The sequence below is a fragment of the Balaenoptera ricei genome, chromosome 20 (genome assembly GCF_028023285.1).
Source record: "Balaenoptera ricei isolate mBalRic1 chromosome 20, mBalRic1.hap2, whole genome shotgun sequence".
In the NCBI taxonomy this organism is placed as follows: domain Eukaryota; kingdom Metazoa; phylum Chordata; class Mammalia; order Artiodactyla; family Balaenopteridae; genus Balaenoptera; species Balaenoptera ricei.
The window spans coordinates 11380821-11393989 of NC_082658.1; the positions used below are offsets into that span (position 1 = coordinate 11380821).

At 42.6% G+C, this 13169-nt stretch overlaps 1 protein-coding gene across 5 annotated transcripts in view; it reads left to right on the top strand.

The window, feature by feature from the left end:
* Positions 1-613: 613 nt before the first annotated feature.
* The window catches only part of RPTOR (regulatory associated protein of MTOR complex 1), a 344195-nt gene continuing 331639 nt past the window's right edge, over positions 614-13169 (top strand). For all 5 annotated transcript variants that reach the window (XM_059906939.1, XM_059906941.1, XM_059906940.1 and 2 more), the window contains exon 1: positions 614-1574. In XM_059906939.1, coding sequence (XP_059762922.1) covers positions 1413-1574 — 162 coding nt within the window. In that variant the 5' untranslated portion in view covers positions 614-1412. The remainder of the gene's footprint in view (positions 1575-13169) is intronic.

Here is a 13169-nt window from a genome sequence, read left to right on the forward strand (position 1 = left end):
GCATGGGACACAGTTATCCACAAACTGTAAATACGCAATGTTTATGGAATACAGCAATAAAGTAACGCAGGAGGCGTGACACGCATAGAAATCTGTAGCGTTTAGTTGTTTGCACATGAAGCTCTATCAAAATAAGAATAAACCGCACAGAAAATAAGATGGATTAAGCAAAAAATTATAATTGTCGAAATTAATTTTTTCATTTAGTGTTCCTTGAAAATAAAAAAGAAAATCTGATTGATACTGTGGAGGATACTACACCCCTACCCCCCCAATACTATCTTCTTTTGTAATGTTATCAATTGTTCTTTCTGAAGCTTTTGCTGCTTTTTCAAAATCTGGACAAGGGGTCGAATCCTTTAATTTCAGAAGCATGTAGGTCCATTTGTAATAATAAAAAGCTTTTTTCCAAATAACACAGTTTCATTTATAGGACTGACTTTGATATGACGCATCTATTATACTAACTGCCATAAACTCTAGAAAGCTTAATTGTGGTAACGATGGTAACGGGGAGGAAGGGACGCCTCTCGCTGCCTCCTGGGAAGCATGGCCAGAACGCTCTGAGGAAGTTTGGCTTGTTCGCCACGCCGTAGATCGCGCTGCATGCTGGGTCTTGGCAATATGGCGTCCTCCTTGATGTGCTGATGAGAGGAGTTTCACTGTAGCTTCAAGCCAGAGGGCAAAACTCCCCAAACCCAATAAGCCCACGTTACGCGTTTTCTCCGCGGCTCCGTGTCGCCCGTTTCCCAGGACTCGTTCTCAGGCAGGAGAGAGCCACGGGGCCGGAGTCCAGGACCGGCCAGGCCGCGCGGACCCGGGGCTGAGGAGCCGGCTGCGGGCAAGCACGATGGGCCCGTCCTGGCTCTGGTTGCAGCAGCTCCGGCGAGTGCGAGATCCGCAGGGCTGAAAGTGGCTGTAGGAGACCCGAGGCGCTCTGAACCTCTTCCCCTCGGCCGAAGACCTCAGCCCAGTCGGCAAACCGGCACCAAGAGCGGGCGGCCTGCCTGTCCTCGGATCGGCTGAGGCGTTGGAGGCCGAGAGCAGGGTCATCGTGAGGCCTGGAGTCTCGCACGCCTTTGACAGCTCCGCTCGCAGCCCCTCCGGGAACGGACAGCCTCAGAAGCAGCCGGTGGCTTGGGATCTGGGGGCGTGTGTGTCTGTGAGGAGCTCCTTGGGTTCCCTCATTTCCCACCGCTCTTCCCACCCCTTCTGACTTCTCGCGCAGAGTTAGAGAGAAGGATCTCAGACTTCTTGCCTCAGCGAGGGTCTCCGCACACTCTCCATCCATTTCCTTTTCTACTTCCCCCTTCTCTGTTTCTTATTTCACCAATTCTGGTACACACTAGTTTTTAAGGCTGGAGGTTCTCGAGCGCTTGCTGCCCAGGACTCCCCCACCCCCTCCCCCGGTGATGGAATCCGAGATGCTGCAGTCGCCCCTCCTGGGTCTCGGGGAGGAAGATGAGGCCGATCTTACTGACTGGAACCTGCCTTTGGCTTTCATGAAAAAGAGGCACTGTGAGAAAATTGAAGGCTCCAAATCTTTAGCTCAGAGCTGGAGGATGAAGGATCGGGTAAGTGGATTGAGCCTGCGTCCCTTAGACCTTGATAACTTTTTCAAGAAAGTTCAGGGCCAGAAATATGTCCTTGGGAGAGCAGCGATATTTTTTCTCAGCCACATGTTGCAAGTCAACCAAAAAGCACAAACCATTTCAGACTCCATTTTTTAATTGTAAATGGAAAAAGCTGTTTTGGTTAGTAGTTATTCACTGGATAGTGTTAATTAGATTCAAAGTAAGTTCTAATTCAGACAATGGAAGTTAAGCAAGTTAGAAAATACAGCATTGCAACTATTTACATGCTCTCTGATATACTTTGTGCTGTTAAACTTTGTATTGTTAACACTTAGAGGAAAGACAACTTGGGATATAATATTTGTCCCAACGTGGTTAGTCTACTTAGTGGCTAGTTTACTTTTTTTGTCCAAGCTAGGTGGAGTGCAGAAGTCTAATATAGTATGCTAGGAAACAAGATTACTGGCAAATGTTCAGCTAGTAACAAATTAATGCAAAGTTATTTTAAAGTTACAGTGAACTTCATCATAGACTTCTAAACAGTTTGTCTTGAATCAAGACTTTCGTACTTTTATGTGGTGTCGCGATACTGTTAGGTGGAGACAATTTCTCTAATAATAGAGTATGATGGGTTGGAACTTGGGTCTGGTAGGGGGTCCTCATGGTGTTGGAGTGTGGATAGTGACTTAAGAAGCTAGTAGGAAAGAAAACAGTCAATTTTGTTAAACCTGTCCTTAATCAACCACCATCTATTTCCTGGCCTCCAGAGCAAAAGGGTGGGATCGTCTCACCCATACACGCTTATAATTTGTTTTTGGGTTTTTTTTGTGCTTTGTTTTCTCCTTCAAAACTGTCTTTATTGATTTGAACATTTTAGCCTAAGAGGGGTAGTTGGTGTTGTAATGCAGTGTGCTTGCTCTGGGTTTATGGATATGTTTATATAAGATTGTTGTTTTTAGTGTATGATGTTGAACATATATAGGATTACCCTTGTGGTAATTCTATCTAGTCAGTCACTAGTAACTGGTGCTTCAGTTGTTATTAGGAAAATTTGTTTCATCCAAAAGTAGTTTAGAGACTAAAAAGATGGTCATTGGAAGAGATTGTATAAAGTTTGTCTTACGGACATCTTTAGTACTAATTATATGGTTTAAAGCTTTTGTGGTTCCTATGCATATATGAAAAGACATTTTAAAACTAACTGTAATCTTTTTTTTTTTTTCCATTCTATTTGGAGGGCTTTTTTTTCTTTTTTCTTTTGAAATGTGGTTCCCTTTGCTACTCTAAACCCATGCTTAAACTGTTCAAAACTGATTGATGGATTTATTTTTGACCTTTTAATTAAAACAATTTGTGAATGATTAACATTCCCTGGTAAGCTCTTCATAGGTTATTAAGAGGAAGAAAAGTTCTGGGAGTCAGAGTAATTACTGAGATTTTGACTTAGAAAGATCCAGGGGAGAAAGTTTGCTGTGTCCGACCTTTGCAAGTTGTTTAATAAAGAAGAAGATCAGCAGCTAACATTTTTAGTTAAGTTTGTGAGAGCTTGGCCTCTGGACATCCTTGTAGTCTCTTTCCCCTGGTTAGACCCTGAGGGGACCTTTTCAGCACACTATGCTAGGATAAAGGGTACAGATCCAAATGATGCTGAGAGTTGGAAGGTAGCATAAATGAATGAAACAGGCCAGACAGAAGGAGAATAATGGCACAGGTTCATAGATAAATGGTAGCTGAGGTTTGACTCGTGCCTGACTTTCTGGAGGCTGAGATCAGTGAGGCGCTGAAGAGCACAGGCTGCAGCTCAAAGGGCAGCTGGTCCTGGCCAGGTCTCCCTCTCTCTCTCTTTTCTTTGAGAAGCCAGAAAACTTTTTTTTTTTTTTTTTAATGTGAAGTTTTCCAATTTTAAAATATTGGAACTAATTCGAATATTACAAAACACGAAGCAGTCCATTTGTGGGGTTGGCTCTGGCCTGTGGGTTACCCATATGTGACTTCAAGATTCTAGGAATCTTGAGCACATGGGCATGATGCCAGACTGTTTCCCTGTGCTGGAGGTGATCTCCAGCAGTCTGATGATGCAGCATCATTGTAAAGCAACAGGTGTGGACCCGGTTGTCCTGTACCAGGACCTGTGTAGACTACTTCTTCCAGTGGGCAATTGACTGCCCTAAATGCAGACTCAGTCATTGCTTTTTCCTGTGATCCATATGCAAGTCCACATACTTTTTTTAAAAAATAAATTTTATTTATTTATTTATTTATTTTTGGCTGTGTTGGGTCTTTGTTGCTGCATGCGGCTTTCTCTAGTTGCGGTGAGGGGGGGCTACTCTTCGTTGCGGTGCGCAGGCTTCTCATTGTGGTGGCTTCTCTTGTTGTGGAGCACGGACTGTAGGCTCGCAGGCTTCAGTGGTTGTGGCACATGGGCTCAGTAGTTGTGGCTCATGGGCTCTAGAGCGCAGGTTCAGTAGTTGTGGTGCATGGGCTTAGTTGCTCCGTGGTATGTGGGATCTTTCCCGACCAGGGCTCGAACCTGTGTCGCCTGCATTGGCAGGTGGCTTCTTAACCACTGTGCCACCAGGGAAGTCCCAAGTCCACACACTTTTATTGTATATGTATCAGTAGTTACTTACTGTTGTCCTATTTAGTGGAGTTGCTAAGGGTTCCTAAAATTGACAACTTTACCAAAGTTGAGTGATGACTCCAAGTTTTCTGCCTCTCGGCATTTGGCATCCTCACAGAACTACAGCACGTGCCCGCTCTCGGTTGGGATTCCCACAGTCTTGGTATTGAACCATTCCTGGTTTTCAGATGCCACTATTGTTGCATTTTAATTACTAAGTTACTGTAAGTTTAATACTCTTATTATCAAATTATCAAGTTTGTTGTTTGGTTCTGTGTGTAGTAAATATGTATATGCCTCACTGGCATTTTTGACTTGTGATTTTCAGATAACTAGGCATGTGAATTACAGTTCGAAGTGAATCATTCATAGGCCTATGGCTAAAACAGATTTGTATATAACTCCGCCATTTATGTTTTACTGTGATACTTTATAGTTATCACAGAGTTCCTTTTCCGCAAAGTGGGCATGTGGAGATAATTGGTCTCAGATGGAGCTTTACCTTACGTATGTGGGATGGAATCAGGGAAGCCTGAGAGCTATTGCTCTGAAAGAAAACCATTGACAGAGACACTATACCTGCATGTGTGTAGGAGATGTAGCTATAAAATGATGAAGCCATTTCCCAAACCAGTCTTTAGACTTAGTCACCTTGCTTTGTAGCCATATTTGAATAAACCACGGAGGAAGCCAAGTAGATACATTAAACTGATATATGGACAGTCAAATGTTTAGGTTGTCTTTGGAGCAAGGGGAAACCCTTCTTTACTCCTGTTTCCTCACTTTGCATCCTCTCAATCTACTCCATTTAGGCTCTCTTCCATGCCACTCAGACTGCCCTCCACAAGGTCATCATTTGTTGCTAAATCTAAATGTCACTTCTCTGTCCTTATCTTTTCGACTTCTCAGCAGCATTCCAGGGTGGACCACTCGCTCATTCACACAGCTTTTTCCTCACTTGCTTCTGTGTCTTCCTGAAACTCCAGGTCTTCCTCTGAGGTCACTAACTGCTCCTCCTCAGACTCCTTTGCTGGTTGACAGCTGAGCGTAGAGTGTTCCAGAACTTGATCTTGGAGCCCTTTCTCTTTTCTCTGTACACCTCTTGCTAGCTGATCTCATCTAGTCTCATGGTTTTATGTGCCGTCTACATGCTGTGACTCTTGTCTCAGGTACCTAATTGCCTGCTTTGCCTGGGTTTTCTCCATCACAACACACTGTCATCACCACCCACTCAGTTGTTCAAACTGTAAATCTAGAATTTATCTGTAATTATTTCTTCTTCCTCTGCTCATTGTACTGTCTGTCATCAGCAGAACCTGTCAACTTTGCCTCCAAATTGTATCTTATATTGGACCACCTCATTTTGTCTCCACCGATGTGAGCCCAGTCCAGGCAACTACCATCTTTCATCTGGATAGCTAGAATTGTGTCCTGACTGGTCTCCCTATGTCTGCTCTTGTCCTACAATCGATTCTTCACGTAGTGGTCAGAGGGAGCTTGTTAAAGTGTAAATCAGATTCCATTACTTACCAGGCCGCTTGGAGTAGAACACAAACTCCACCCTGGTTCACAAAGCTTCTTGATCTGACCCCACCTGCCTTTTCTGCTTCTTGAATGGAAAGGCCTGGAATGCTCTTCCATCTGACCTTTGCACACTTGGCTCCTTCTTGTAGTTTGCACCCAGTGTCTAGGTCACTTCCTTTCCTGATCACCCCATCTTAAGCAGCTCCCCAGTCGCTCATGATCACTCTTTATGTCTCTGATATTTTTCTTTATACCCTGACCCCCAGAAGTGAGCTTTTTAATCATAAAACAAGAACCTTGTTTCTGCTGGCATAGAGGACAGTGCTTGGCACACAATAGGGATTCAATAAAAATGTACTGATGAAAAAATGAATCGTTCACCAAGGGCTTCCACATAGATTATGTCTTTCAAGGCTCAATAGCAGAGATCGTTATCTATGTGTGATTGATGAGGAAACTGGGGCTTGATTAAAAGGCTTGCCTGAAGGGACATAGTTACAGGGCTCCAACAGAGGAAGCAGAATCTGAGAAACACAGCCCAGGTAAAAACAAACAGGCAAAACTGTATCACAGTGTCTCCACTGGAAAAATCCTGCTGAGAGGCCATGGAGGCTGAAACAAAATGTATGGGGAAGATGAGGCGGGTGGTGGTCAACCACCAACAGAACAATGCTGATGGTGCAGCCTAGCTGTTCTCACCGTGTGCTCGGTGCTCGCTCGGGTCCCCGAGGCGACACTGTTTTCATAATAATAGAAGATGTTAGTTATTGGCCTTTTCCCCATGTTGACAGTTGCGCTGATTGTGGGTGGGTGAAACTGCTGGTGCCTGAGCTTGAATCAAGATGGTGGCGTCTGACTGTGCTGGTGGTTATTGTTTTCTTCATTGCCATATGCTCTCAGTAAAAAAAAAAATCCCAGTTTCACTTCAGAATGCCCTTGATAAAGCATTAAAATTATTAGTTTTCTTAAATCTTGGCTCTTTGGTACACGCCTTTTTTATCCTTTGCACGAGGCAGGGTTGTCTGAGGAAGAGCACCTGCGGTTGCCGGCTGCGCCAGTTGCTACCCTTCCTGAAACACAAGCTGCACCTGGAGGAGGCTGGCAGGCCGGCCCTGAACGGTCAGGCTTGGGTTCTGGCGGACATTTTCTGGAAAACGAACCAAGTGAGCTTCACTTCAAGGAAAACAACTGACAGTATTTGTTGCCAGTGATAAAATTTGAGCTTTCAAGTGAAAATTAGAGTTTTGGAAAACCTGTATCTGCCACTGTGAGCTTCCCAGCTTCCCAGTACTTAAAGATGTTTCTGATGAGATGATGGTGATATTAATGAATATGATCTTTCTTATATTGTAGAATGAAATGTGTCCACATTTGGAACATCTGCATAATTCAGTGAACCAATATTTCCAAATGACCAATTCATGATATTATAAAATCATCCATGGGTAAAAGATCCAAAGTTAGGCCAATGGATTTTAACATAATAGGGTATGAAGAGTCATTGCTTTGGTTTTGGATAGATTAAATTTTCTATTTTCTATTCTATTCAGATAGATTACAGCAAACCTTTAAGAAACTACCACTTACTGAGTTTTGATGTAATATCATAGAAGAATATTTCCAGTTATTTTGCTATTCTGTTACTCCTGCCCTTTGCAAACTATGTGTCTTTTTCAGTCCATATTTTTCTCACATACTTCAGCCAAAACAGCATATCACAACAGATTGAATGCAGAATGTGAGAGTTCAGCTGTCTTCTATTAAGGCAGACATTGGGAGATTTGCAAAAAACAGTGTCACTTGTCTAACACTTTTTTGAAAATATAGTTATTTTTCATAGAAATCTTTATTGAAAATGTAATAAGTTTATAATTTTTAAGTGAATTAATAAGGAAATATATATATATATATTTGGTTTTAACATCTAATATGGAAAATATTGATAAATGTAACATATAAAAAGCTCTTTGGGAGTCTTCAGTAATCTTTTAAGAGTGGTTAGGTGTCCTGTTATCAAATGTTTGAGACTTGTTAGTGTAGTTAAAAGAAAGTGGACATCACAGAAATCTCTGGCATTCCTATACACCAACAACGAAAAATCAGAAAGAGAAATTAAGGAAGCAATCCCATTTACCACTGTAACAAAAAGAATAAAATACCTTGGAATAAACCTGCCTAAGGAGTCGAAAGACTTGTACTCAGAAAACTATAAAACACTGATGAAAGAAATCAAAGACGACATAAACAGATGGAGAAGTATACCATGTTCTTGGATTGGAAGAATCAGTATTGTGAAAATGACTATACTACCCAAAGCAATCTACAGATTAAATGCAATCCCTATCAAACTACCAATGGCATTCTTCACAGAATTAGAACAAAAAATTTTACAATTCGTATGGAAACACAAAAGACCCTGAATAGCCAAAGCAATCTTGAGAAAGAAAAATGGAGTTGGAGGAATCAGGCTCCTCGACTTCAAACTATACCACAAAGATACAGTAATCAAGACAGTATGGTACTGGCACAGAAACAAATATAGATCAATGGTACAGGATAGAATGCCCAGAGATAAACCCATGCACATATGATCACCTAATTTACGACAAAGGAGGCAAGAACATACAATGGAGAAAAGACAGCCTCTTCAATAAGTGGTGCTGGGAAAACTGGACAGCTGCATGTCAAAGAATGAAATTAGAACACTCTCTAACACCATACACAAAAATAAACTCCAAATGGATTAAAGACCTAAATGTAAGACCAGACACTATAAAACCCTTAGAGGAAAACATAGGAAAAACACTCTTTGACGTAAACCACAGCAAGATCTTTTTTGACCCACCTCCAAAAATAGACAAATGGGACTTAATTAAACTTAAAAGCTTTTGCACAGCAAAGGAAACCATAAACAAGACAGAAAGACAACCCTTAGAATGGGAGAAAATATTTGCAAATGAAACAACAAAGGATTAATCTCCAAAATATACAAACAGCTCATGGAGCTCAATATCAAAAAAACAAACAATCCAATTAAAAAATGGGTGGGGGCTTCCCTGGTGGTGCAGTGGTTGAGAGTCTGCCTGCCGGTGCAGGGGACGCGGGTTCGGGCCCTGGTCTGGGAGGATCCCGCATGCCGCGGAGCAACTAGGCCCGTGAGCCACAATTACTGAGCCTGCGCGTCTGGAGCCTGTGCTCCGCAACAAGAGAGGCCGCAACAGTGAGAGGCCCGCACACCGCGATGAAGGGTGGCCCCCGCTTGCCGGAACTGGAGGAAGCCCTCGCGCGGAGACGAAGACTCAACACAGCCAAAATAAATAAATTAATAAAAGTAGCCCTCCACCCCCTTTTCTAAAAAAAAAATAAAATAAAAATAAAAATAAAAAATAAAAAATGGGTGGAAGACCTAAATAGACATTTCACCAAGGAAGACATATGGATGGCCAAGAGGCACATGAAAAGGTGCTCAACATCACTAATTATTAGAGAAATGCAAATCAAAACTACAATGAGGTATCACCTCATGCTGGTCAGGATGGCTATTATCAGAAAAATCTAGAAACAATAAATGCTGGAAAGGGTGTGGTGAAAAGGGAATCCTCCTGCACTGTTGGTGGGAATGTAAATTGATACAACCTCTATGGAGAACAGTATGGAGGTTCCTTAAAAAACTAAAAAATAGAACTACCATATGACCCAGCAATCCCACTACTGGGCATATACCCTGAGAAAACCATAATTCAAAAAGAGACATGTACCACAATGTTCATTACAGCACTATTTACAATAGCCAGGACATGGAACCAACCTAAATGTCCATCGACAGATGAATGGATAAAGAAGTTGTGGCACATATATACAATGGAATATTCCTCAGCCATAAAAAGAAACGAAATTGAGTTATTTGTAGTGAGGTGGATGGGCCTAGAGTCTGTCATACAGAGTGAAGTAAGTCAGAAAGAGAAAAACAAATACCGTATTCTAACGCATATATATGGAGTCTAAAAAAAAAAAAATGGTACTGATGAACCTAGTTGCAGGGCAGGAATAAAGAGGTAGACATAGAGAATGGACTTGAGAGCACGGGGTGGGAAGGGGAAGCTGGGGCGAAGTGAGAGTAACATCGACATATATACACTACCGAATGTAAAATAGTTAGCTAGTGGGAAGCAGCAGCATAGCACAGGGAGATCAGCTCTGTGCTTTGCGATGACCTAGAGGGGTGGGATAGGGAGGATGGGAGGGAGGCTCAAGAGGGAGGGGATATGGGGACATATGTATGTATGTGGCTGATTCTGTTGTACACTTTGGTGTACAACAGAAACTAACACAGTATTGTGAAGCAATTATACTCCAATAAAGATCTATTAAAAAAATAGAGAAACAAGTGTAAAAAAAAAAGTGGGCATCAGACTTAAACTAGGAAGAAGGCTTGAGATATCAGATGGTTGGCCAAAAATACCAAGCTTGACCAGAAATCAAGTGACAGACCTAAAAGGGATCTGTTACACTCTTTCCATCCTCTGAGCTTGTGCTTGTGGAGAGCCTTTGTGACTGTGAAGGCATTTGCCTTATATGTAGCCCTTTAGGCACCGTTAGGGCCTCCTGTTGCCCCTGTTGCGTGTCTTGTAGGAAGACACACTGCCACTCACCCAGGACGGCCTTGTTCTATGAGGGGAGGAGAATGGATCCAGTGGGGCGAGGGGAGGTAGCCAGAGGTCTTCACTTCAGCTCAGTGGAGGTTTATTGCTTACTGACAGTGTGCCGTGTCATCAAATTATAGTACACTGTGTGTTTATAGGGGAGGAGACCATGGTTATCAGCAAAAGCCTTTAGTTTATAGTAAATAAGTGAATCCTTTGCATTGAACAACATTTATGAAACATAAATCAGTCAGGTCGACCCAGCTTTAAACTCACAGCAACTAATGACTGTTGATGTAGTTGGTGATGGCAGCTGCTTCAGGATTTAAGCAGGAGAGTGTCAGACATAGATATGTGTTTTGAAAGGTCTTTTTGACTGTGGGTGGAGTGGAGGGTTTGAAGAGGGGTGACACTGGAGGTGGTATCACCAGCTGGGGAGGGGAGTGTGATAATCCAGGTGAGAACCACCAGGGCTGGAGGAGACAGTGGTGGGAGGGGTGGAGGACAGGGCAGGGCCTCTGCTGATGTCCAGAAGGTGGAATCGAGAAGGTAGAATCAAGGGAGTCTGGTTTGGATGTGGGGGTAAAAGGGGGTGGGGTTTATAACACCCTCTCACTTTGCATTTGAAGTATATGAACTTTCCTTTGGCATTTGTCATGTGAGGCTCAGGAGCCACAAAGGGACATCTACGTAGATTTTTTTTAACCTGCTTTAAAAAATGTGCCGTGTTCCATTTTTTTTAAAATTAATTAATTAATTAATTAATTTATGGCTGTGTTGGGTCTTTGTTTCTGTGCGAGGGCTTTCTCTAGTTGTGGTAAGTGGGGGCCACTCTTCATCGCGGTGCGTGGGCCTCTCACTATCGCGGCTTCTCTTGTTGCGGAGCACAGGCTCCAGACGCGCAGGCTCAGTAATTGTGGCTCACGGGCCTAGTTGCTCCGTGGCATGTGGGATCTTCCCAGACCAGGGCTCGAACCTGTGTCCTCTGCATTGGCAGACAGATTCTCAACCACTGCGCCCACTGGAAGCCCCCGTGTTCCATTTTGAACAACGTGCTGTGGAAGAGTCCTGAAATGGTTGAGAACATTTCTACCTCATTATCACCTTGTGGAATTGTAAAGCTAGAGTTCTAACAAGATCCATGTGGCTTACATATAGAGGGTGTCCTCTAGGTTTCTGACTCTGTCCTCTTTTTGTTCAGAAGCCATTAAAGTGCTTGGGCATCTACCATGCTTGTCTCCGTGGAGCTCAAGATGGATACTGTTTCCTTTTTGTAAGTGTAGTTAAATACATAGAAAAGGCCATTCCAGTAAATATATGGCATGATAAGTTAATGCTTTAATCATGTTCTTGAACCTTATACTTGCCCTGTACATCCAACTCTGCAGAGAGGGTTGTGCCTTTACAGCAGAAGGGGAGACAGCTGAGAGACAGCCAGTGACATGTGTTAATTTTACCCACCGTCGGTGTGCTTTCTAGGTGGGTCTTCTGTTCTTGACTACTACTATTTTGTATTTTTTAGTTTTGATGTAATTTCAGACTTACAGAAAAATTGCAAGAATAGTGTAATGAATTCCCATATACCCTTACCCAGATTCACCCGTTTTTACATCTTGCCTCATTTACTTTTCTATATTTATAAATGTGAATATGTAATTCTTTCCCCTGAAGAGTATTGAGGCAAACTTATTGAAGAGTAAGTTGGAGACTGTGCTCCTTTATGCCTTACTGTGTGTATCTCCTAAGAACAAGGACATCCTCTTACATAAACACAGGACAGTTGTAAACGTCAGGACATTTGCCATTGATATAATACTATTTTTTTTTTTTTTTTGCCACACAGCTTGCGGGATCTTAGTTCCCCGACCAGGGATTGAACCTGAGGCTACAGCAGTGAAAGTGCCAAGTCCTAATCATTGGATCGCCAGGGAACTCCCGATATAATACTATTATTAATCCACAGTTCACATTAAAATGTTGTGGTTTGCCCCTTTATGAGCCATTTTTGCCCCTCCCCCCATCCAGGTTCACTTACTGCCGTAGAAGTCTCATCTTTGTAGCCTCCTTTAATCTAAAGGAGTTTCTCAGGCTTTCTTAGAATTTCTTGAACTTGACAATTTTTTTATTGTCATAAAATATACATAATATGAAGTTTATCATTTAAACCATTTTTAAGGCTACAGTTATTAAGTACATTCATAGTGTTGTGCAGCCATCATCACCGTCCATTTCCAGAACTTTTTTGTCTGCCCAAACTGAAACTCTGTCCTCATTAAACACTAACTCTCCCTCCCCCTCCCCCAACCCCTGGTAACCACCATCCTACTTTCTGTTCTGAATTCATTGACCTTGACATTTCAAAAGAATACAGGCAGTTATTTCGTGGAACGTCCTCAAGTTGGTTTTGCCTGATGTTTCCTTGTACTCAGATGCAGGTTATGCATTTTGGGTGAGGATGCTACTGAAGTGACTTGCTTTTTCCAGAGCATCGCATCATGTTGCTTGGTCCCAACTTTGTTGCTGTTCATTTGGCCCGTCCCTGTCATTATTTATTTTCTAGCTTAGCAAGGCCTCATCACGTTGTTGTCAGTGCCCTTTGACATACCAGGCTTTGAACATTTCTTAGCTTTTTGGCACTGTAAGATGTTCCAGGCTTATCTTGTATTTTCCCTGCCTCAGCCCTGGAATCAGCCTTTTCTCCAATGATCCCCAGTACCTTTTGGTGGAGAATGGAATTTAGAAGCAAGACCTGGCACTAAGTGTGCCCATTGCGGCTGGTGTGCCACTGTTTGCAGGCCCCCTCAGCAG